Here is a 24,981-nt window from a genome sequence, read left to right as displayed (position 1 = left end):
CACTACTTTAATTTAACACCAAAAATATGTCGACATGCTGAAGTATTGTCGCAGTGTTTAATAAAAGTAACGAAATCCATAAAAACCTGTTTTTTATTAATAAGGGAATACTGATTGGTTTATAGTTGTTTCTAAAAAATAATCAACAATGTAAAAATTAATAAAATTAATAGCATTCTGTAACATTTTCTAGACATATAATACATATATCATATCAAAAATGTACCTTACGGGCTTTAAGGGAAATTAAATTGACCCGTTTTATGCGTTATTCGCATCGTATCAGAGGTATAAGCGGCGTGCTAACGCACGTCCTGCTTTTACGACTCCCGTACAAATTTATCAAATTTATCACGAATGAAATGTTTTACGCAGCCGAAAAACACGTCGGTCTAAATATAGAAATGTCTTTTAATGTACCTGCATTAGGGTTTGGATGTTGGTGAGGTTGGCGGATACCTGAAAACCATGCGTGATGGAAATTGATTGGAATGTTAATAAAAATCCGGTGGGCAATTAAATTTCTATTTTTCGACGCAGTTTATTGGGTGCGAAACAATCAATTCAAACTCGGAATTGAATTGAAATGGAACGAAATTGCATTATGTTATTTTGAGCATTTTCGATTAAGCTCCGCTTGCAAATGATGACGAAAGCGATCATAAAAACAGAAATATTAATATTGTCATCAGAAAAATAAAAAATAAAATAAAATAAAAAATCGTAAATGTAACAATTTTTGTCATATTTCTAGGAGACTATTAGGAATTTATGTGTTCATTGATTTCCGAAATTTGCAAATTTCAATTACTTAGAACAGCTTGAATCACTAGTTGGTGATTGGCATGAGTCACATCGTAATTTATTTTATTTTAAACAAGCTGTCTCGCTAAACTCTGTACTTTCTCATCAATAAGTCTCGCTTTAAATCAATTTTATAAGGTAAATTTAATTCGGTTTAATTCGGTGCTTTTAAAGTATTTATATAAAATACTAGCTTTTGCTTGTCTTTGTTTATGTACTTTTTAGTAAAAATGTTATTAATTTTTAGTTTCTTGTTCAAAACGTAGTATGTGTTAATTTTGGCAATAAGATTCGCAATTTTAATTTAAAAAAATAATAAATTCCAATATTGCTCTTTAGCGCCTTCTTCGATTCACTTATTTAGCTATAACTATAATTGAATGTCTACAGTAATTGTCATTTCTTATTTAAAACTCTTCAGGTCGGAGATGAATTCAACAAATTCATAGATCATGTAAATCTGTCTAGAAGTTTTTGCGTTATGAATGCTGTAAAGAACGAGTTTACGAGTTTATTTCAGATTAAAATTCATTTAGATCTTTTATTATTTCTATTATTTCTTTATTAATTAATTTTTTTCTACATGTTTTCCAATATTTTAAGAGCTATTCTTTAATCCCATTTAGAATATTGTGAGTCTTTGCAACAATGCGAAGATGATCTGTGGAAGTAAATATATGCGCAAAAAATCGTTCCCTTGTTGCCACTCAGGCAGTAGAGTAACATTTGCGAATTGTGTAGGTGTGTCAATCGATGAATCAGTTCCGGAATCGTTCAGTTTCCGCGCCGAAGGGCAGCGTTTGCGTCTGGTACACACATGCGTGTGTGTATTTCGATGTGTGTGCGAAAAGCTTTCATACTTTTATTCGTTCGCGAGTGATATTTTTAGCTCGACTCGAACAAGCAAATCCCTCCCGGAAGCGTAATTTACATTTTGTTTATGAAGATGGAAATCTTGGCTACGGTTTTAACGATGATTGCTCTAATTGAGCGCATAATTAGAGCGTCCCTGTAGGTGGAATAAAATTTCCATTTAATGAAGAATGCTTAAGGTTGATTGTCGAAGTGATTAAAGGTGGTGATTAATTTTTGCATGACCTATTTGTGCGCTCGTAGTCGTGGTCGTGTATAAGAAAGCGAATTCTGGCTTCAACGTTCAGGGTCGTGTTTCCGGAGGGCTTGGCACAGCTGCACGTATTGTTGTGGAGGATTCAATCAGCAGATTCAATTTCCGGCATTGCGGTGGTCATCCATATTGAAGTCGTTCGTAATATTCAAAAAGTTATTACAGTCTTTATTTGCTTTTGGTCAATTTCTCAACGTTTGTTGATTTGCAAAAAATGGCGGCCACGATGGCTTCCTGGTAGGCAACGCAACTTACAAATTTAATTTGCAAGGTATACAAAACTTTATGATTGTTAGTGTCTTTTTGGTACTGAACTGTATTGGCATGGCTTCGTTTGTGGGTCGGTGGGTCTTTGGCGCGCCGTCCTTCGTCCTACGCTCGAGGTCGCCAGTCAGCAGCTGTGGGTGTGAGGAGAGGCGGTTAGCAATGAAGGGCCGCGTCGCAACATGCCGAATCAATATTTCATCCCTGCGCCCGCTTGTCGCTTCTTCTCTCTTGCGTCTCGCTCGCGCGCCGGCAGTCCGTTGTCGCCGTTGAGCGGCGGCGTGTTTCGTACATTCCACGCGCCTGCTGCTACCACCGCCGCCGCCGCCACCACCCGCAGGCCTAGGTCTGAAAAGCGCGCGCGGGCCGCAAACTGACTCCTCCGCGACGCGGCTCAGAATCCCTCGTCAGTCGCTACAGTCGGCGAGAACGAATTCGGCGCGCATCACGCACATTTCGCATCACACGCGGCCGCAACCTCTCGTTCGCGACGTGTCCGTCTATTTGGGAGCACGACGGGGGCGCTCCTCCACAAGCGCGCCAGGCGCCGCTTCCGATCGCACTTGACGCCATGGTCGCCGTCGCCATCTGCTGCATCCTGGTGCTCCTTGCCGTTTTCATTGTGCTCATCATCGTCGTGGGACAGTCAATGGGCGATCCACGCTGACGCGCGTAGTTGCGGTGCGCTACCGCTCGTCCTGCTCATGCATCGGAAATTTCGTAAACGGACCAAAACAAACAGGGTACTCAAATCGACTGAAAATCACAACGGCCAAATTATGCGAACATATCGACCCGTGATATGAAACCAACGCTATACGATAAACAAAAGTAATTGACGCCAGGGGAGGAGAGAAGAAAAGTTTTTGTGCGCGACAGCAAAGCTGAAAAAGTTTTCCTTTTTTATTAAACCTGATGGTGCTCGCGTTAGGAGGGTTGGCGAGAATAAAACTTGTCGCAAAAATTACCACATCTGCAAAACGCAAGTGTCTTCTTCATCTCATCCCGCGGAAAAATGTGCAGCGCATATCCTTCAGAGATAAGTGTGATGCGGTGGGTGGCAGCACACGCGAAGGTGGAACGAGCGAGGAAATATTGCTTTGAGTTTCTTGCCAACTCTCAGCAGCTCCTGCCAGGACGACACGTTTTTCCAACAAGAAATGGAATCATGCGGCACTCACTCAGCTCACACTCAAGGACCAGCCACTCGCAATTAATGCGCGTCAAGCGGCTAGCCATTGCACACTTTCGACTTAAACGTTCAACGTTTGGCATTCCTTTTGAAATTTACTCATATCTGTGAGTGCTGGCGGGGTCGCAGGTCGCAATCGCATGTAATGTTCTATTTCTAGATTTTTATGTGCGCGCAATGTATACGCCTAAGTGTTTTCCATGTAAATTTAGCTAGAAACATGATGTAAACATCAATAATGTAAATTTTCAAAACCAGGACATACGCCGTCAGTGCACAACTGTCGATATTTTTATTTTATATTTCATCATAAGGTTTTCAATTAGTGCCAATTAAACTACGACAAAAGCAAAACAGCAACACACCTATAATTAACTGTTGTATCGAGCAATAAATACATTGTAAGGAATTTAAAAATTGTTATCCATAGTTGTCTATGTCGATGGTACTAAATATAATTGTGTAAAATGGAACATATATCACCTAGATGAGTGGCTTAAAAGTTTTTAGACGATGTTATATTTGTATATGTCTATTTAAATTGATACAATATACACTGGTAGGTTAATCTAGAACTTAGATAGTAATCAAAATGTTGTGAGAATATGTTTAGTGAAAGATCAATTACGTTTCGGTACTATTTTGGATCAAAGTCGAATTTTGAGATGACCACGTTTTACAGTACAACTGAATGAATTAATTTTAAGCAATGGCCGCATTAATATCATATTAATTAAAAAAGATATTAAAAATACAAAAACAAGGTTTAAATCATTTGTAAAATGTTTATATTTGTATATTACTTATAAGGATATCAAATATTGTATTGTATAAGGCATTGATTGTAAGCCGACGGTTGTCATTGCATGTACGGCAATAAGCCTGAGTTTATAATAAAAGTTTTAAAAAATTCATCAAACTTGATTAGTTGTTAAAACTCCAGCCGAAATTACTGCTTTGAGGATCTCGCGAGACAGAACGATATCGATTTGTTTATTTTTAGCTAAGTTTGCGAGGTATTTATCTGTAAGAAGTAACATAAAAATAAACCCAGACCTTATATACCTAGCCATAAACACAGAAACGGTAGTCTTATAAAAAAATAAGACTATTCAAGAAGCTTTTTAATTTTTGTGGTGAAAATCAATATCTTTATGTTCAAGTTTGCGTTATGTTATGATGTTAGAGATTGATTTATACAAAAACATATATTTATCTTTTAGAAACATGTGAATTTGGCGCTTTTACATTTTAAGATTCACTCATATTTTTGATTAAAATCACTTTGGTTTTTTCTCGGCTCGTGGCATTTATTTACGCCCAATCCATGAAATGGCCGACACATCCGACATTAATCCGCGATGGGAAATCTGTCGGACGTGTGTGTTCAATGCGTTCGATGCTTTTCCTCCGTTTATACGTGACACGTTTTGCGCGGTTTGCAACCGCATGATGTTTGTTTGCTTTCACGCTCTTTACGAGTGCGATCGAAAATCTTAAGTTGTAAGTCATAAATCTAAAAATCGCGCCAGCGCCCACGTGCCACACATCCATCCAGCTAGGTATGAAAAGTTACATCCGAAAAGCTCGATGAAATATAAGGCGACAGAGGAAAACAAACAAGCGAAATATTGCCGACGTATATATGAAAGCAATTGGTATACGAAGAAAAAAACCATAACACATCCAAAGATGCCAGCGCAATAAGCGGAATGCATTCATATATTTTCGTCGCGGAAAGTGAGTGCTCTGCAAGATATGAAACCTATACGTATTGCATGTTGTACGAAACTAAAAATAATTTTTATTGTGTTTATTCAACATGCGGTTGAGATCCGGTTGCAAATCAACATTTTAAAACTCGTACGTTGCGGATACATTCGGTATAAAATTGAAACTAGCAAAAAGACGAGGTACGCAGCCAAAAGCAATCTGAGCTTTTGAATATCTCTCTGATATTGCTTTTCGGTCATACGAAGAACAGAAATTCTGACAGTGAAAAAATTGTGAAACAACTAAAAATAGCCAAATAAGATAAAAGCAAGTTATCAGATAGAAGACGTGAAGTTGAGTCGAGTTTGAGCAGAATGAAATTGAAACTGAAGGGACTGCGGCGCGCACAACGAAGGGTGAAGGGTGAAAGGAATCGCCGCTTTATTGGGGGGCGAGCGAGCGGGGCTTACGTATATTGGGGGGTTTCCGGCGTCGCAAGCATTTCGACTTGATGGGCGGCCTAATTTTAACAGCACGTGAGCGACACACGGCCAAAATTGCTTACGTCGCGCTTATATTCGCCAGACGTCCTTCTTGTTTCCTACTGTTTCCTGCCGCTTCGATCTGTGCCTTCTCTCCGGCGGCGGTGGGCCATCACGGGTGTTCGTTCGTCTCTGAATAATTAATGCTTAGTGTGCTTAGGATTATATCGCGCATCCGTACATCCACACGTTATTGCGTGATATAATGCGAAAGGTATAAAGTGCCTTCGCAAATATTCTAGCAACGAATTGACATTGATGCTTGTACGTTTTCGCCAACGTAGAAAACTTACACACTAACATTTTCGAAATAAACTTATTGATTCTGGCCAGACTCGTGTTTTATTAACATTCAAAGTTAAACTTTTAGTCACGAACTTCATTTTTTTTTTCTTCTTTGCGACCAACTTTAATTTTAATTTGATGAAATCGTAACGGTTTTCCTTGGACGACAGAAAGTTGGTATTCATTGTATATGTATGAGGTGGAAAGCCTCGAGTAGAGCAAACCGCAATCCGGCGTCAAACTCGAGGGCACGAAATTTTGTGCGTGTGCAGTTTGCCCTGAAAATACACGAATTGTAACTCAGCCAGCCATTAAATGCCGACTGTCAAGGAACTTCCACCTACCAAACTGTAATCGTGCAATCGTATGCCTTTAGGAAATTGGTGATTTACAACATGGCGGAATTGCTGGAAATAGGCGCAAAATCGTTGATTAGGATGATCATTCATGTGTTTACCGTCGGTATGCGAGTGTGTGTGTAAATTGAGTTTGCATCTGGGGAGGAAAACTAGTTTTGAAACTAGAAGTTCATAAATAAAGCTTTCAAGACTTGTCCTCGTGTGCTCGAGATTGAGATAAAACTCCATTTAGGTACATTTTACATTTACGGTTCATTTAACTTTGATTGCAAAAAGAAACTTAATTACGCTGTGCTCCCTATCCGACTTCCGGTCTTCTCGTTGCGACAAACACATGATGCATGATTGTTTGCTTGGCTGGGCGCCATTTTCGTCGAGATTAAAAATGGCGGCTGGCACCTGGCCATGCGCGGTGTTTTCTTATCTTGCTAATTACTAATGATGCTTTTTTGTTGTTGCAGAGTGTGATCAGACATTCGTGAGTCGGCCGGGCGGTCCGCTGAACGGCACCTTCCACGCCCCGGAGTTTCAAAATCCGCGCGGCCACTCCCGCCAGTGTTTGTACACGTTCCTCGCCGGCCCCGGTCAACGCGTCGAAATTGTGTTCACAAGCTTCGGGCTGCGCGGAAGTCCACCTGAGTAAGTCATCTTGTTTCGGATTTTTAGCAAAATATATCGACGTTTAAATAATCAAGTCCGATCATTAAATGAAAAAAGAAATGTCCCCCAGTCTAGCAATGCGACAGGAATAACAGTCTACCAATTGGCTTGCAAATCATTTTATCACCATCAACATAAAAACATTAACATTGCTTTTGTTAGTCTATTTTTTTCTGGTTACGCCCGTTGTTTTTTTGTAATTTTTTAAAGAAAATTTGAAAAGGTAAATAACTTTGTAGAGTGCGTGTGCCGAAACTATTAAAGCAAAATATATCAAAATAGTATCACAACTAGGTGCCAACGCCCTGAAAATATCATGTAAATACTTTGCCAAAGAAAAAATAAGAATATATGTACATAATTGTAGTTACCTTCTATGGAAACTATTAGAGATAGAAATAGCAAAGCCCTTAAATCAATTCCCAAAATTCAAAAATGATTCAATTAGTGCCAATAAGCAAATCACATCAAAATAAAACAAAACATATTTTTGGATTGATTGTGCCGTGACTTGTGCACGAATATCTGTGTGTTAGATGAGGAATCTTAACGTTGTAAGTTATACAAACAAATTGAAACAAGGACAAGCAAAACACACTTGTGTCAAAATCTGCTACCGTAAAGCAACAACAAACAAAAAAAAAAAAGAAAACAATTTCTGACTGATTGTTCTTGTTGTGCCGCCCTTCGTCCACCTCCTCCCAGTGGATCTGCTGTGGGAGATCTCCCTGCGTGAGTACAACGATTCTCTCTCAGAATATAAACAAAATACACCCCCACATACACACGCACACGCACGCACACACATGCACACCGCACGTATTTTATATTTTTCTCGTCGTTGATGTTTGCCTCTTATTTCTACATCTTGTGTCTGTGTGTATGTGTGTGAGTCAGCTTTTTGAACTCACTTTGCACGAATATGTAAAGTGTAAACAAACGTTGGCATCGATTTATTGTTTCCACTTCGGCGTTACGTCTTGCGAGCACATTTGTTTTTCCTCAGCGGCGCATTTTTTTGATGCTCACACCGCGTCCGGAAGCGTCCTGGTGACGGAATTATCGACGCGAATATATGGAAACATCCGTTTCGTATTTATTTCGATGTTTCCTCCGGCGCGTCCGCCTATTTCGCGAATTTCCCGGCGCTGGCGTTTGATAAATTCGACACAAATGGCACAAAGCAGACAGCGTTTAAGGAAGCTTGTTCAATGAACGAAATTAAACGCGACACAAACTGAACACTATCTACTGCATGTTTACGAAATACTTTCTTTTCTCTCTCTTATTCATTTTACGAATGATGCATTTATCACCAATCGCATGATTATCGTAAGTTGTAGATTGTACGAGAACTAAGTATATGTATGTAATATTTCAAATAGAATTTGATCATTTTAATTCTTGGTAGTGTGTTGAATTGGAATGCTTAGAAGCTGCATATAAGTTCATCATGAATTGAAAGACATCATTTAATTCAATCAACTGATGACCATTTGGCCAAGAATCTATTTGAAATAATACTCTTGTATACAATTTTGGCACTTTCTTTTTCCTTCTCTTATCTCGATTTTGAGCGTATAAAATACAAGCAGAAATTTGTAGTTAGTCCTGAAAGATGTTTCAAATATTTCCACTTTTTGACTCTTTGTCACTCTACTACTTTTCTCACCTTGCGCTTGACTTCCTGTCTATTCACGCTTGACGGTGATTACTGATTGTGGACGTGATGTGTTTATAGTTGCGTGCATGAGTATATGGACGTGTACTCGGAGGTGGTGAGGCCGGAGCCGGCTGAACTGATCAACTCGCCGTTCGGCGGCCGTTACTGCGGCCCGATTCCGCCGCGACGTCGCGTCTCCCTTTACCGGGCGGTCGCGCTCGCTTTCTACACGGACAAGAACGCCTCCACGGCCGATCTCTTCACGGGCAGATTCACCTTCATCAATGACTGTAAGTGATGTAACTTGATTCGCAAGATGCTGTTACTGACGGAGCGTTTGATTGTGTCTGTCTGCAGCGGAATATCAAGTGGGCGCTCCGGTGGCCAACACGCCGTGCAGCTTCCTCGTGAACGGCTCGGTGAAGCCCAGCGGGTCGCTGTTGTCGCCGACTTACCCGGGCGCCTACCCCAAGGCGCTCGTCTGCAACTACCAGTTCCTAGGCAACGAAAACCAGAGGATCCGATTGGAATTCAGAGACTTTGATCTCTTCTACGGCGGACCGCATTGTCCGTTTGACTACGTGCGCGTCTACGACGGCGCTGACAACACGTCGGCCATCGTTGGCACCTACTGCGGCCAGCAGCGCAACTTGGTGCTGTACTCGTCCCGTTCGTCGCTGCTGGTTACATTTGTCACCCTCCCACGCACTGCCAATACTCAGAACAGGGGATTCAAAGGCATCTTCGAGTTCGCCAATTCTTTTACCAAGTTAGGTGGGTACACAACGACTGTTTAATGCTATTTCAAATTCGTTTTACATTGCAAAACTTTGCTAGCGTGTTTCCATTGCTTTGTGTTGTCAACAACTTTTGTAACATGTTGTAGTCTATCTTGATGCAAAAATAATACGTATTGTTTTCATGTTGGCGGTTGTTTGCAGACTTTATAAAAAAGAACGACGGTGAGCATATCCGCGGCTCGGAGTGCGATCAGAAGATCCTCTCAAAGAAGGAGTCCACCGGCTCCGTGTACAGCCCCAACTATCCGTTCCCGTATATGCCAAAGCTCGTCTGCCGATATTTCATCTACGGCATGCAAGATTCTCAGCACTTGGAACGTGTTCGTCTCGAGTTTGACAAATTCGAGATTCCAAAGGGTCCTAAAGGAGAGTAAGTATGGCGGTGCTTGTTTGCATTCAGTCTTCTAATTTGATTCGGACGGTAGTTGCTCCGAGGGCTATCTGAAGATTTACACAAAAGGACAAGAGACGACGGACTCCTACGACAAGTTCGATCACGAGTTGTGCGGCGAATCGAATAAGACGCAAGTGATCGTAAGCGAAGGTCCACGCATGGTGCTCGTCTTCAGCAGCGGCGAGAAGATGGGGCGCGGATTCAAAGCCAATTACACGTTCGAAACCGGTGAGCTCTTCAAACTTGCTCAATGCTAGTTGAGCGAAATTGAATTTTGTGTCCACTTCGTTTTGTGCTTTATTGGTTGCTAACTTTAACGCCGCTTGAAATATTTGATCTTGTAGAGTATCGTATTCCGGGCACGGCTGCTCCGGACGGCAGTTGCACGTTTACGTACCGGAGTGCAAGCAAAAAGAAAGGGGAGTTCAACTCTCCGCGGTATCCTTCCAATTACCCAAGCGACACCAACTGCACGTACAGCTTCCTCGCGACTCCCAACGAGCAGGTGATCTTGATCTTCGAAAACTTCAAGGTGCGCGCTGATTCTGCCAACTCGACGATTGGCTCCTATGGGTACGTTTATTATAATCAATATGCTGATGATATTGAATAGCTGACCTGATTGTCTTTTTGCAGAGCTGCTGTGTGTCAAGAGGACTGGCTCGAAATTTTCAACGTGTACCGCGACGGTACGGAACGCATCGTCGGTCGCTTCTGCGGCATGACAGCGCCCGGACCGATTGAATCAAATCGAGGTGCAACGGGCCTGAAGATTGTTTTACATGCAGACGCGGATGGTGTCTATAGCGGCTTCAAGGCACGTTACGTCTTCGAAACAGCCAAATCCATCTTTGGCGATTGCGGCGGCAACGTGAGCAGCCTCGATTATGGCGTCATCAGCAGCCCCAACTTTCCGGAGAACTACGATGGGCCGACGAAGGGCCCCTCCTCGAAAACATGCAATTGGTACATTAACGTGCGTCCTAAATACAAGATTCTGCTCGATTTCGAGAGTTTTGCAGTGGAGGGTGATCCGGTCGGTGAGTATTGGTCAAAATCAAACGTTAAACGTTGTGTATTATTAATGTTTTATCGGTTATTAGGTCGAGGATGCCCAGCTGCGGTGCTTCGGCTGTGGACGAACATGGCCAACTCACCCATCGAGCTTTGTGGAGAGAAAGCGCCTAGCGATAAGTGGCAGTATCTCTCCGATTCGAACGCAATTCGATTTAGGTAGGTACATACACTCTACCCATTTGCGGTCGCCCGCGCTATCGAGAATAGCGTAATAATGCTTTGATGTGGTTGCTTGTAGTTTTATAGCAGCGGATAAAGCGGTTGGTGCACAAGGCTTCCGAGCCGTGTGGACTGAGGTGCAGGAGGGGCCGAGCTGCGACGAGTTTCAATGCAAGAAGAGCAACTTCTGTATTCCGAACAAGCTGCGCTGCAATGGCGTGAACAATTGCGGCGCCAGCGACCGCACAGACGAAGACGACTGTGAGTGATGCCACAATGGTTACTATTTTCTATCAATATCGAAATTTTATCTTTTTCTGAATTACGAAAATCGACAAATTTCGGCCCTTTGTTATATATATATATAGAACAATTTGATTCGAAATTTTGAATATTCAACTTTTAATGGCAAAATTTCAAGTTTGAACCTGCACTTTGTACTCGTTGGATACCAATTCTAAAATAATTACTATGCATGTTGCCCGGCTTGATAAAGTTGCAAACTCAGAGTTTGGTTCAACATGACTGCACAAATCACATATGTTTCCAGTATACAGTGAACATGTGTGGCTTTCACGTTCAGTTTTACTTTGTGTTGTTAATTTTTCATTGAACTAATTAGGTTAATAGCTATACTAGCATACTGAAGTTGCATTACTTTCTGAATTAGTGCCAATGTGTAATTTCGTATTGTACGATGACGTTTTTTGTTGCGCTGAGTGGTGGCAGGCGTGCGTTGAGTGCGTGATCTCTATCTTGCATTCTTTTTGTTGTGTCGCCGTGTCCTGCGGGCACATCAGGTGGGTCGCGCGCATCGCCACGCACCGGGGGCAACCCGTCCACCACCGCCCTGCTCCTGCCACCACTTGTCTTGGTGGCGCTGTTGCTGCGGCTGGCGTGATGCCCCACAGTTGTACAAGAACAGCATGCTTCTCTCACGCTCACGTGAGTCTTTCTTCTTTTATTTATTATACCAAATCAACCGAAAACCGGCCAAGAACACGCATATAATTGGCAAACTCATTGGTAAACTCATTCGTTTTCCTTGGTTACGATTCTTCACCACTCATCTTTCATCGTAGACGAATCGCACGTTTTGCGTTTGTAATCACAGTATTCAGAGTGTGCTCTCTCATATTTCATTTTATTATATTATTGATAGTATAACGTAGTTGTCATGTGGTCACGATCAGCATCATCCCGCATCGCATCGCAGTTATCGTGCAGTTGTTAAGAATGTTTGTGGAGTGAAGATGACTTAATGTGTGTTTGGGGGTTGTAGGTTCGGTGGAGGCACCGCCGGAGGACTACTCGCTGGTGCTGGGCTGCGCGTCCGCCGTGCTGGGCGTCGTCCTGCTGACGCTGTGCGTCATCTGCCACCGCAAGCGTCGGCGGCGCCGACGCAGTGGAGGCGCCAGCGGCGGCGGCGGCGGCCGTCCGTTCCAGCTGCCCGCCCCGGGCGGGGCGTCAGCGTCATCCTCCATCCACCGTCGGCCGCCGTCCGTGCTGCAGCACCAGCACGACCTCGGCGAGCGCTACGCCAGCGTCGACAGCGTCTGATGGTTGCCGCCGCGCGCCACGCCCGCCGCCAGCAATACGCAACGCATACAGGGTCGCACGCGATTTGATTCTAATAATGTTACGCGCGTTTTTTATTACCGATCATCGTCGCCGCCAGCCCGACTAATCTTAACGAATACAAACGATACAATAAACTGTTACGCACGACGTCGCAGCAGCCGCCGAAGATAGAGACGACGAAAATGTTAACACGTGAGACGCCTAAATACTATTCTATCTACTTAATCAATGCCGGTGATCCTTTTATACATTACCACATAAACCATTAGTAACAAACCCGACGCAACTGTTGATGCCGCGTTCTCTCCACTCTTTCATACATTGATAACGTTAAATAAGAGGCCGCAGATAATTAACAATAAACTAAACCAAAGATGAAAACGACGCCAATCAATATTAATTAAACTAAATGCAGGAAGCAACAACACACAGCCCGGATAATGCAAATGTAGAATTTGTCGTTTGTTCCACAACTAAGTTTTCCATAATTAAAAAGAAAAGAAAAACAGAGACAATCTGAATCCAATCTTCCAATTATCGTAGTGACAAGTATTTAATAAATTAAAGTAAATGTAAATAAAAAGCGCGACAATTCGAATTTAGCTCAATTATTAAAACGTGACGCGTCTAATTTGGCAACCATCCTCCCAGAAACAACAACCGCATTCGCACCTGCGCATCCTCAACGTCGGTTGCAATTTGTTAAACACATGTTGAAAGTAGTAGATACATACAGTCATCGCGTGGTGGACGTGCAGGGTGCGAATGCATAAACGGGTCGGATGTAAGTCGAGGGCAAGGGTGAATTGTTGTACGTGTGCATTGTTGTTAACAATATCTCCATGTTGGGAAAAGCAAGGAGCGTTAATCTTTTGGTGTCGGAGACAATCAAGCAACAAACAAACAAATGAGGAAACAAAAGTGTATTGCTGACGGCTGGTCGCGTAACGGCTGACATCGAGAACGTAACAACCGGGTCTACCGCGCTGCGTTTACTACACAGATGGCGTCATCGCGCATCGCCGCCATCATTGAAGATCCACACATGTCCAAGCATGTGTGGGAGAGGAGCGTCGTCGTATAAAACAATGAAAAAGTGTGCAGTCAATAAAATAAAACCACTGGTGAACTATTTTAACGTAATGAAAACAAACACATGATGAGAATATAAAGAACATTGACTTTTCGTAATAATTTTTTAAAGCATAAATTAAATATGTCGATAACAAAATGAAGAATAGCATGCTGGCACCGCAATGACAGCATGTGATATGATTGATATAATAAACCTAATAATAATAATAACTGAATGAATAACGCAAGAAGAAAATTAAATATAATCTAGTAATTTTATGATGAAGAAGAGGAAAAAAAATTGTCGACGCCGGATGGAAGCGGATTTGAAAAATTTGTGACACCGATTGAAATTGCGAGGATGAAATAAATTAAACACAAAAAATGGTTATTAACAAGTTTAATAAAAAATATAAATGTTAGTGCGATGTATACGCGAGATATACCGTAGTTGAACATTTCGGCGAACGCAGGCGTGTGGCGTTCGCACATCGATTGTTTGTTATCATAGACGAATATTATAAAATTATTTCGTATGTTTCAACATAAAACGAGAAGAGAGAAATTAAAATTGAGTATAACACATACACATACACCGTGTTTACCGTGGGTTAGTTGAATTTGTAAAGCGGCGTGGAAGTTGTACTAGTTGTTTCGTATTCGAGATTTATCGGACTGTCGTTTGTGGCCGGCGTCACGAAGGCCACAAACGAGCGTCCAATAGACATGATACGCATTTCGATCATTGTATTCTGTGGCTAGTCGTTTGTAGGCGGCGCCGCATGCAACTGACTGTTATTTTGTTAAAATTTGGGAAAGCTCAGCTGGCATTGAAACGAATGAAACATTAGCGAAATCACGATGGAATTGTAGTGAACACATGTATCGCGCAGAGAGGTATATTGATTGATCGACTGAAGGAAGTTAGTGTTATACCACAGATGTTATAATACCACACGCAACACACGATTCTTTTCTACGTCGATAGCGCCGTGAAATATACGTACCCGAAGTTTACGAAATTAACGAAACACAAATGACACTCAGCAGACACATTCACCACCAGAAGCAAAATCCAAAAAAAATATTAAAAAAAACTATTCGAATTATTAATTGCAATAAGGGAAAATAAGAACTATTTAGATAGATTTGCACCGTCGCACAAAAATAAAACTAAATAAAACGAAAAACCAAAAATGTTTAAAAAATAACAATATACAGACTTGTAACATAACGTATTTAAACAAGAAAGTTTAATCAAATAATGTTTACTGTTTTATGTGAGCTTTTTTGAAAGTGAAATCTCCACTTCTATCGACAAGAAACTACAATTACAAAACCAAAAAAAAAAAAAAATAACAAATTAACAAACGAGTAAAGCAAATTCGTCAAAAGTAAAGAATGTTTATTACATTACGTACGATTACACTAACTTGCATACGAGTACATACATAAAATATTAATATGCTATATGATGAAGAAAATGAAAAAAAAACACTAATCTTAAGGCAAACAAAAAATGAATAATTCATTGAGAAAAAAAGGAGAAAATATATAAGAATCGTGACAAAACACAGGTGCTCTAGATTTTATTTTTTACAACGAATTAACCATCTTCCTGGGCGAAGCTCTGAACACCAGCGTAGGTAGAACGATACACTATAAAATTAAACAAAATGATGAACGTAAAACACTACAATTAACGGTGATAATGCACGTCTTGGTGATGATCATGAATTTTTGTGCGTTCACATCCATACATTCCCGTAACATTATGGTCGTAAGTAATGAATTAATTGTAAAACAAGCAAAGAGAAACCAAGAAGCAAATGGTGTTGGTATTGTAATATCGTAACAGTAATACGTACATATATCTGCACAATGGGAACGAGCCGAAAACCAAGTGCACAGATGGATTTTACTAATTGCCCGATTGGTTGATGTTGTCGATTCGCTTGAGTTGGTGATAGCAGCGTAAGAAGATTTAATTGGAGCCTAAACACCTACTGCCGTGTCGTGCCGTACCGTAGCGTGGCTGAAAACATACACACAATTCACAATCTTGATTAGATTCAGTGCAATCAATATTCAGTAACAGCATAAACTGCAGAGACTCGCTTTCGTCAGTTTTACATTCATTGGAATAGTCCCCAATATGATTCTCGAATTATTTGTAAGTTTCGTGCCGTTTGCTCCGATTTTTAATAATTCCAAAACGCATTAATGCATTATAAAAGAGAAAATAACAACATAATATACGATTCTTCACAGTGAATTGTTATACTTGCTGACTGATAGCGAATAATCCAATTAACGTACTCTTAAAGATTAATGAATTAAATGATAGATTTAACGATGACAAAATGATTAAAAGTGCACATGAACACACCACACCAACACGCAAAACATATTTGAAACCAAAATGTGTACGTCATATTTCAGACATAGCAAGTAAATGAGAGCCGTACCGTTATAGCAATAGAGATATAGTTTTAATTAATTAAAATTAAAGAAAATCCAAATTTTGAAAATAACGAATATTCGAAGTCTAAAAATTAATTTATCATTTCTATGCTCAGTTAAATTGTTGCCAACAATGTTTTACTTTGTCTTATAGGAAAAAAACTTGGGGCTTCCTAATCATAAATATATTCAAACATATAAACACTTAACTATAACCATTTAAACTCATCAAATAACTTGTGCATTTTCTTCTCAATAATAACTCATCAATTGCAAGGGATGATAAGCGATAAATGAAAACGAACGAACGGAAGTCAATATTTAACTGAGTATAAACATTTTTATTCTTGTTTTATTTGTTGTTTTGTCTTTGAGAGCACAATTTACAACGAAATGGTTGTTTCCCTCGCCGAATGATTAATTTCTAATGAAACGAGTAAAAAATCTAATTAAACACACTGCGAAAATAACACAAACATACCGAAATGTAAACCAGAAATAATGCGTGTAATAAAAGCGTATAAACACAATTATTATAAAGGCAAGTATAGTCGTCTATCGTCTGGGCTGAACATATAACTGTAACATAAACTAAAACGTAAATGTAAATTAAAATACAACACGCGATGTTTTTTTAGAATAAATGCAATGACTTTTTAGAAGGGTGTGAGAATTAGGAGAACATTAACGACACGTCATCCAGCTGAGCGGCTTTGCTTCGTTCATTAGCAAACGGTTAGCTTTGATTCCAGCGACAATGCCAATGCAATAAAACGACTCACTCAAGCCACTGGAGAATATTTCCGTTTTTCAAAACGAAACCAATTGCATTGCATTGGTATTGTCGTATTTGTATTTTCGGCCTTTTTTAAATCGATTTAACATAGCTTATACGTGCATAATTGAACGCAGGATGAAAACCACAAAACGTAATTAATGCGAGTGCCAAATTTTATATGTATTTCAAACGCTATTGTGTATTTCATTATACATGTACAATTATTATAGTTGTGAGCGAATGTTTAAGATATATTTATATTTTTAAGAGGAAAACGATTGTATTAAGCGCGCGCTACACAAAATGTTTCACTTCGAGCATTTCAAACAAACACCAAGTACCCCAACAACCACATCACACGCATTCTCAAATATTCAATAACGTGATTTTAAATGAGTCATTTTTAATATATTGCGTCTTCCTAGGTGATAATTATTGAGTATCTCAACTCGTTTACACGTTCAAGTAATAAAACGGGCGACAAATTCGATAGCAAAACGAAACACTGTCATTGCATTTTTTCATAACAAAGTAATAATCAATTAAAACGTTCGATTTTATCGTTTCCAATCATCGACCCAACACAAATGCCAATTTGAACAACCAGAAGTCACGGAAACCAATTTGATTCGTTTATTTTATTCACCGTCTGACATTGATTTGCAGTAGAACTATGCACTTGGCATATTAATAAAACAAAAATAAAACTAAAACATTTAAAACCACGCGGATTATTGGGTCTGCAAATAAATGAAGAAAAACAATTGTTATTTAGGATAAAACATTATTTTTAAATATTACCCACTCGCGAATATACATAGAATATTTATATTATAATGATATTTATTATTAAAATAAATCAATGAAAAAATATAATAAACGAAATGAAATGAGGAAGTACCTACTACGTGTATGTATTCGTGCATAAAACCAAACACACATAAATAAATAAACGTATAAAATATGCAGTTGTGCAAAACCTAAATAAATAATACAAAAAACGTAAAATCGTAGTGACGGTGTTAGTTAAAAAAAGAGAGGTTAGCAGAAATGTCTGGAATTTCGTGTCCTGAGACCATCTTGGGAAATGGGAATATTACAATGTTTTTAAATTAATGAGAAATTGTGGACAATCGAATAATCCGCAATAAGTGCAATAAGAGCCGGCATATGTTTGATGTATAAAAAAAAGAAGAATACTCGTAAGATTGTCTATTGAAAACGCACCACGAGGCTTCCAAAAAAAGCAAAATAAACAAAATCATCACACACATACACATTCACATACACAAGACATAAAATTAAGAGATGGTACAACTGCGACAACTAACAATTATTCACTCATTAAACGCACTTTGTTGACTTGATATATTGCTATATTAATGACTTACTAACAACATGTAGAGAACGAAATGAATATCGCCATTAATACTTGAAAAAGACATTTTAGCGCAGAACATTTGACACGCTCGTCGAGAGCATAAATGAATTGCTCATGTTTAGGAACATTTTTGGTTTAATATGTTTAAGAACTCAGTTTGCGCTCGCCGTGCGTGCCAAAATCAAACTGTGGCAAGAATTAAAGTTTGCAGACCATTCAGGTTTTTGTTGGTCATCGAAGGTACGACATGAAGTGACTGAAGCATTGTCGTGGAACGAATTTTGAAAACTGAAAGAAATTGGCATGTGACGCGTGGATACCGAAGTGTAAAAAGAATTTGTGGGCGGTTGATTGTTTTGTTTGATATAAATTTAATGCATAGTTTATTTAATTGATTTTACTTCGTTTCTACGTCATTATATTCACTTAGATTGTACTTAAATTTGGATGATTCTATATTAAGTGAAGTCAATATTTGACTCCCCTACCTGGTGTTCTGGAACTCGTTCTTTCCACAGAATTTGAGTAATAACACGTAAAACGAAACGAACAACAAACACGAAGCAAAGTGAAAAAGAAAAAACAAAGTAACTAACATAAATTTAAATTAATAAAATAAAAAATATTAAAAACATAAAAATACACAATGATTGTATTTCGAATCTCATCTACATCAATATGTTATTTGTTAACCTAAATAAAAAAGCTGTTAAGTACTGTTAAGATAAAGATTGGTCGCAAACTGTAATATATTGTATCAAAAATGCTCACAGCGACTAGAAACGAGTAAATAAACAAAAAGTGTACTCCAACTGTGGTTATTAGTTGTTTCTTTATTATATATATTGTTTTTACCAAAATTCTCCTAAAAATCCTCTTTTCTTTAGTAAACTACCCGTCACGGGCACCAGAAATGTCTATATTTCTATATTTTGAAATTTCGGAAGGAAAACACATAATTCACAACAAATTCTAATTATTTTATTGTAAACAAAGTGCTACTTCATAATATACTTTTTTTCATCCTCTTTCACCAATTTTAATTGAATTCTTTGAATTGAATATTTAAGGAAACTTTTAATGTCATACATTTAATTTATAATTTTTAAAATTTTGCAAGGCAATAGGACTTTAATATAGAATTGTTGTTATTGGTTTATAATTCAGAATTAAATGTCTTTTCAGAGTCCGAAATCCGAGTTTTTATCTTTTTATGTATGAAATTGTTGGAATGAACGTTGGAATTTTTAAATACAGAAACCTTTAACCTAACTTTGTGTAAAAGCAATATTCGCATTTAAAAACTGTTCTTGTAATTAAAATTGCAAATAGGTAAGAAAAATGATACAAAATATTCTATATGAAATTAAATTACCTATGAGAAGTCGCAATCAGAATTGAAAGATACGAATTTTTAATTTTCAACCAAAAAGCTGAACTTTTGTGACTTTTTTATGACATCTTTTTTATTTAGGTTCAGCGACATTAGTGATAATTATAATTTTTAAACATCATTGTAAAATATCAGAAACTATTATTGGAATATTAGTTTAACTTTTGGTTTTAATTGTTTATTTCTGTATGCGTGCAGCTTCTCGCTTTCGCCATTAACTGCAGTCATGCGCGGTTGTCCCATCCTAACCTGTACAAACAATAATTCAATTTATCCTTCCGTGTTGTATGTAAAAGTAAGAATACATCTTGAAATGCGAAACGAAGTGTACTTATAATATTAATATATGAATTTCAGATGCCACATGCACAAAACCAGAATCTGGAGGATGCAAAAGATACATATACAGCTGTCCAACAACTGTCGCAAATCCTTGACACAGGTTTGGATCCCGAAGTACTCTCCATTTGCATGCAGTTATGTGAAGCAGGTATTAATCCAGATGCCCTAGCTGCCTGTATTCGTGAACTGCAGAAAGAAGTTGCTACTTTACCACAGGATGGCCTCAATAGGGATGACTTATTCAATCAAAACAACTAATTATACATAAATAATCTTTAATTGTAGACTCATATACATATTTAAGTTGATTACATTACAATTCCACCTTAAGATTATCAGTTTTACTGTATTTTCCATCATACACCTTGTTTTCTATAGTTACACTTTCACATCTTTCTTGATCAATCAAATAGTCCTTTGCTATCCAAGCCTGGGACCCATCCTTGAAGAGAAAATTGCTCTATTGTCATCAACCAAATATCTGTTATAAAGAAAGAAAATAGAAGTTAAATAAAATTTTGTTTATCATGTCAACTCAGTTTATACCTTTCAGCTTGAATATGATTGTTCCAAAGACTTGTTTGCCATATCTTTGTAATTTCTTCAGTTTCTTCTTTTGTTGGATTATTGGCTACATTCACAAATGTCATCAAAGTTCGGCCTTTCTTTGTAGCCTGTAGCATTTCCTCTGGTTTCTCTGGATTCAATTTTGTCATGTCTATCTGAGGTGCTGGCCTCAAATGTTCAGGAAGCTCATCTTCTTCAAGGGGATCTTCATCTTCCTATCAAAATCAGTACACATTAGAAGTAGGTTTATAATTAAAAACTAGAAATATTAGTTTTACCTCCCATTGATCTAATAACCTTTCCATATCTGCATCAGAATAATCTCGTATGTCCTTCTTTGCCCAGTCTGGTTTCTCTTCAGGTTTCTTTGATTCAATCATCACAAACGTGATTGACATCATAAATACAATTAAGATTGCATGAGATTTATACATTTTTAAGCTTAATTATTAATATCTATTTGGAATGCAGACTGGAATCACATTTGTTTTGTTATAACCTATTTGTGAGGTTTTTGCCGTGCTTGTGGGTTATGAAATGAAACTGGTTCCGTTGGTCACGAAAATGCACATTTACCACAAGCGAGACCGAATTACAAATGAGCTATAAATTCTTAGAACCATTTGTAATACATAATATTATATTTTTTGGCTTGTTTAACTTGATTCTACACTTGTATGTTGTTTTCAGTTAGTTTTAATGGATCCGGATACAAGCATAACTTTGCTTACTTAGTACTAAATCAATTATAGTTGTAATGAAAAGATGAAACTTTATGAATAAACAATCATTCTTGTCTCATTCATTCACTTTCTTCTTATTTTATTACAGTATACCATAAAAGTGATTGTAGACAAAATGACGATACGCCATATAATTTATAAATGGTAATTGGCGTGCCAAAATTGATTGCGGTGCACTTTTTTTTAAAACCGGCAACGTAATTAAAGTAGTTTGCTAGACAAAGGCCAGTAAACATCAACGGCTATATAGCCGTTAAATTTGAGTATTCATTCAGACAAGTATACGCGCGTAACAAGTTTCTTTTCCTTTCGTCTTCACTTTTAATTTATTGACACACTGCCACCACTCTTTTTGTTCAAACGTTGAGTGTTATTCCACTTGAATATTTAGAAATTTGGAAGTTAATCTTGTACTATAAAGATTGGTGTTGTGTAGCTCAACTCCATTTACAATGATTGTAGCATTTTTGTACTGTATCATTTATATCATTCTGCTGTTGAAGTTTGTGTCCGTTATAACTAAAGGAATATGCCGATCAAACGCATGTTTAGTGGGAAAAACTGCGGTAATTACAGGAGGAAATTCAGGTATAATAATATCACATCATTTTGGTAGACTGCTTACCTTATAATATTCAATTTTAGGAATGGGGTATCAATGTGCTTTAAATCTGGCTTCTCGGGGTTGTCGCATTATAATAGCTGATGTTGTGGATTCTAAACATTCGGTAAAGACAATAATTGAAAAAACTGGAAATCCAAACATTAAATATATGCACCTGGATTTGGCAAGCTTTGCATCAGTGCGTAAGTTCGCCGCCACCTTGAAGAATGATGAAAAACGGCTTGATATTTTAATCAACAATGCTGGCTGTGGGGGATTTAATACAAAAAGTGAAGATGGAATCTATAAAGTCCTACAGATTAACTATTTGGGTCACTTTTTGCTGACTCATTTACTGGCATGTAAGTCGACACAATTCAATACTCAATAAAATATGTATTTAATTGTATCATGCTTGATAGCACTACTGAAAGAGACAAAAAAATCCCGAGTTGTGTTTGTGAGTTCATTATTGGCGTTCACAAACGATCTTAAAAGTGGCGATACAATTAACAGATTGACAAAATTGCCGCATTTTGATGAAACATTTAATTATGGCAACTCTAAAGCTGCTATGCTCGCATCTGTAAATATATTTGCCGAGCGGTTTAAACAACATGGTGTCCTTGTCGCTGCAAGTCATCCAGGAATCGTCGATACTGGAATATTTACAACTTGTGTCACAAACACAAAAAAGAACGACTTTAAAATGCGCCTGTTTTATGGATTCATTTTTATAATTGTCAAATTAGTTGGAAAGGTCAGTCCAAAGTCGCAAAACATTGCATCACAAATTAAAACAATTTATGCCATTTTCAGACACCAGTTGAAGGTATTCAAAGCACATTGCACTGTACTTTGGCATCCAAAGTGCAACCTGGTGCTTTCATCGTTGATTGCATGAGTTTCCCAAAACCGTGGATGTTAACCGACGAATTTTGCAAAGAAATATGGGCTGAAAGTTTGCGTCTCGCTGCCATCAGCGAAGATGAAGAAATTAAATAAATGCGTTATTATTATTGTTTTAGACGCATAGAAAATTTAATCAAGTGATGGCATCAATTTACATGATATTAATTAAAAAATACTAAACTAAACTACAGTTAATAACATCAAAATCAATGTCACGGAATAACTTAAATAATCACAATTCACACTTAAATCAGTATATGAATGATCGAAACTAGGCATATAAAATTCAAGTCGGTTGAACTCAATGGATTGAACTGCTGCGCATTATCCGCCCCCGCACTTAAAATATTCATATATCATTCTTAACAATAATATTAATATCATTTTATGTATAGGCACATTCGAGTTTTGCGATTTCGGTTTTAAATGGCTCCTCGGACCACGAATGCGTGCATGCTCTTGTAGAAACATTTCATTTGAAAGAAAATCAATGCTTAAACTGTTGGTGATGAAATGAACAGTCGTCAACACGACCCTTGTAGTCCGAATTTTCATAGATATCATATGTATATATACAAATTCTACAAACCTTACATTAATAGTCCTTAGTGTTATTACTAACGTGTGTTTAGGGTGTGTGTATGTGTGTATGTGAGTGTCCCGCCCATTATACACTTTTGGTTCAATTGAGAATGATATGCTGGCTGTGATAAGTATGTCCAAGCTGCCGACCTTAGACTGAAGTTTGCTGCACGCACTTATAGTTCAGCGGTTTCATTTCGCCTTCGCATTCAGAATCTTCGATTTCGCAGAGATTTGAAAGATCGTCGTTGCTTCCCCCACATCCGTTCAACAATGAACGCTGTTCTTCTGCAAAGAATAAATAAATATTCATCAATTTAATATTGACTATTAAATACACACGTACCTAAAGTTGTAATTATTGATCCAACGTCATCATCGTTGCTGCGATTACGATTGCTGGGAAAACCATACGACTCGATCTCTTCGGATTCACCATCAGGGCTGGGTAAACAGTCGACTTCGCTGGGTATATTGAATGAATGATCTGGCAGGTAGGAGTTCGGATGACGCGTATAATCTGTACAAACACAATTTAAATAAATTGCTTGTTGAATATACAATAAAATATTAAGTTTGGTAAGTGATTAACAGTCGATTCACAAGACAATAATTACTTACTTGGCTTCACTATAAAAGGCACTGTAGTGCAGCATGTACAAACAAAACCAACACATATAGCTACAATTTCAACATGCAATATTTTAGTTTTTAGTTAGTTGCACTCTCAATTCAAACAACAATCAAGTAAGTGCGACTTACTAAAGTGCAGTCTCCCTCCACCAAACCCGCCCATGTCTTTGCGCCGCCTCGGGCGTGGATATGTTCAAATGAGAATGAAATATACCTGTGGTGATACGTAAAAATTCGTTGCCGCTGTCCAGCGCGTTCATGCTGGACTCGACGTCCTCGGAGAGCGCACCAAGCCTCATTTGCGCCGAATGGCAGCGTGACTCGTTGCTTTCATTGCTGTGGAAGCTGGAAGAGTCGTGCACCTCGCTGCCGTTCACCTCGGTGATTTTCTGCAGAGGCTGGCTGGCCCAATCTGAACAGTCCCACGCGTAAGCTACGCACTCGTCATGAAACAGCTCCGAGCTACCAACGATGTTATACTTACTGCCCGTGTGTCTGGCGACGTCCTCCGGCGGCTCGCCGCCCTGACCTCGTCGCCGCGACGATGCGTGATGTTGATGATAATGGCCGGCAGGATTGGCGGAACGACCACCGTACATGCGGCTGGGCGCCTCCTTGTGGTTGTCCATTTTGAGATCTAAAACACACCGGGCATATGAGTATTTAAAACAGCAAGTTATGCGAGCAAAGTATTAAAGAGAATGCATACTTAGACAAGGTCCTCAAAGTCCTCTACAATAAGCAAGCGTTGAGAGGCAAGGGCAAAAAAATGGTGAGTTTTTCTTTTTCATTTGCAAGAGACGGAGAGAGTTAAGAAAAGAATGTTAGGGCGAATTATTTTGCCAATTGTATGAGTTTATATTGTGGTCTAAATAATACAAAGTCCGCTT

At 38.6% G+C, this 24,981-nt stretch overlaps 4 protein-coding genes across 16 annotated transcripts in view; 2 read left to right on the top strand and 2 right to left on the bottom strand.

Moving 5' to 3' along the window:
• The window catches only part of LOC135800649 (bone morphogenetic protein 1), a 29,503-nt gene extending 10,376 nt beyond the window's left edge, over positions 1-19,127 (top strand). Inside the window, exons 4-15 of one of the 6 annotated variants that reach the window (XM_065313922.1) lie at positions 6,747-6,924; positions 7,651-7,677; positions 8,687-8,898; positions 8,966-9,382; positions 9,550-9,778; positions 9,834-10,030; positions 10,147-10,375; positions 10,439-10,842; positions 10,906-11,035; positions 11,118-11,299; positions 11,709-11,983; positions 12,321-12,532. In XM_065313922.1, coding sequence (XP_065169994.1) covers positions 6,747-6,924; positions 7,651-7,677; positions 8,687-8,898; positions 8,966-9,382; positions 9,550-9,778; positions 9,834-10,030; positions 10,147-10,375; positions 10,439-10,842; positions 10,906-11,035; positions 11,118-11,299; positions 11,709-11,983; positions 12,321-12,398 — 2,558 coding nt within the window. In that variant the 3' untranslated portion in view covers positions 12,399-12,532. Of the gene's footprint in view, positions 1-6,746; positions 6,925-7,650; positions 7,678-8,686; positions 8,899-8,965; positions 9,383-9,549; positions 9,779-9,833; positions 10,031-10,146; positions 10,376-10,438; positions 10,843-10,905; positions 11,036-11,117; positions 11,318-11,708; positions 11,984-12,320 lie in introns of those variants that run through there. The other 5 variants (XM_065313925.1, XM_065313924.1, XM_065313923.1 and 2 more) reach the window with 5 other exon arrangements.
• A 1,181-nt stretch (positions 19,128-20,308) lies between these two features.
• Positions 20,309-21,465, bottom strand: boca (LDLR chaperone boca). Its single transcript, XM_065314367.1, is given in 4 exon segments — positions 20,309-20,506; positions 20,509-20,531; positions 20,597-20,832; positions 20,896-21,465. Coding segments are annotated over 4 exon segments (558 nt in total). The 5' UTR covers positions 21,052-21,465; the 3' UTR covers positions 20,309-20,363.
• An 86-nt stretch (positions 21,466-21,551) lies between these two features.
• Positions 21,552-23,061, top strand: LOC135800993 (retinol dehydrogenase 12-like). The gene is made up of 4 exons (XM_065314360.1): positions 21,552-21,948; positions 22,006-22,326; positions 22,387-22,724; positions 22,784-23,061. Exons 1-4 carry the CDS (start codon positions 21,813-21,815, stop codon positions 22,967-22,969), a joined length of 981 nt encoding a protein of 326 aa, XP_065170432.1. The 5' UTR covers positions 21,552-21,812; the 3' UTR covers positions 22,970-23,061.
• The window catches only part of kug (FAT atypical cadherin kugelei), a 104,752-nt gene continuing 102,745 nt past the window's right edge, over positions 22,975-24,981 (bottom strand). For 3 of the 8 annotated variants that reach the window (XM_065314329.1, XM_065314333.1, XM_065314332.1), the window contains 5 exons: positions 24,576-24,728; positions 24,306-24,524; positions 24,080-24,100; positions 23,805-23,978; positions 22,975-23,746 (listed from right to left, as the gene is read on the bottom strand). In XM_065314329.1, the coding sequence (XP_065170401.1) occupies positions 23,610-23,746; positions 23,805-23,978; positions 24,080-24,100; positions 24,306-24,524; positions 24,576-24,728 (704 nt within the window). In that variant the 3' untranslated portion in view covers positions 22,975-23,609. Of the gene's footprint in view, positions 23,747-23,804; positions 23,979-24,079; positions 24,101-24,220; positions 24,525-24,575; positions 24,729-24,800; positions 24,824-24,981 lie in introns of those variants that run through there. The other 5 variants (XM_065314330.1, XM_065314336.1, XM_065314331.1 and 2 more) reach the window with 4 other exon arrangements.

This window comes from Atheta coriaria, unplaced genomic scaffold, assembly GCF_025399875.1.
Source record: "Atheta coriaria isolate IRGN ID8LTWV9N9 unplaced genomic scaffold, Caltech_Dcor_3.1 hic_scaffold_10_pilon, whole genome shotgun sequence".
Classification (NCBI taxonomy): Eukaryota; Metazoa; Arthropoda; class Insecta; order Coleoptera; family Staphylinidae; genus Dalotia; species Dalotia coriaria.
This window is presented reverse-complemented; position numbering and strand designations above follow the sequence as displayed.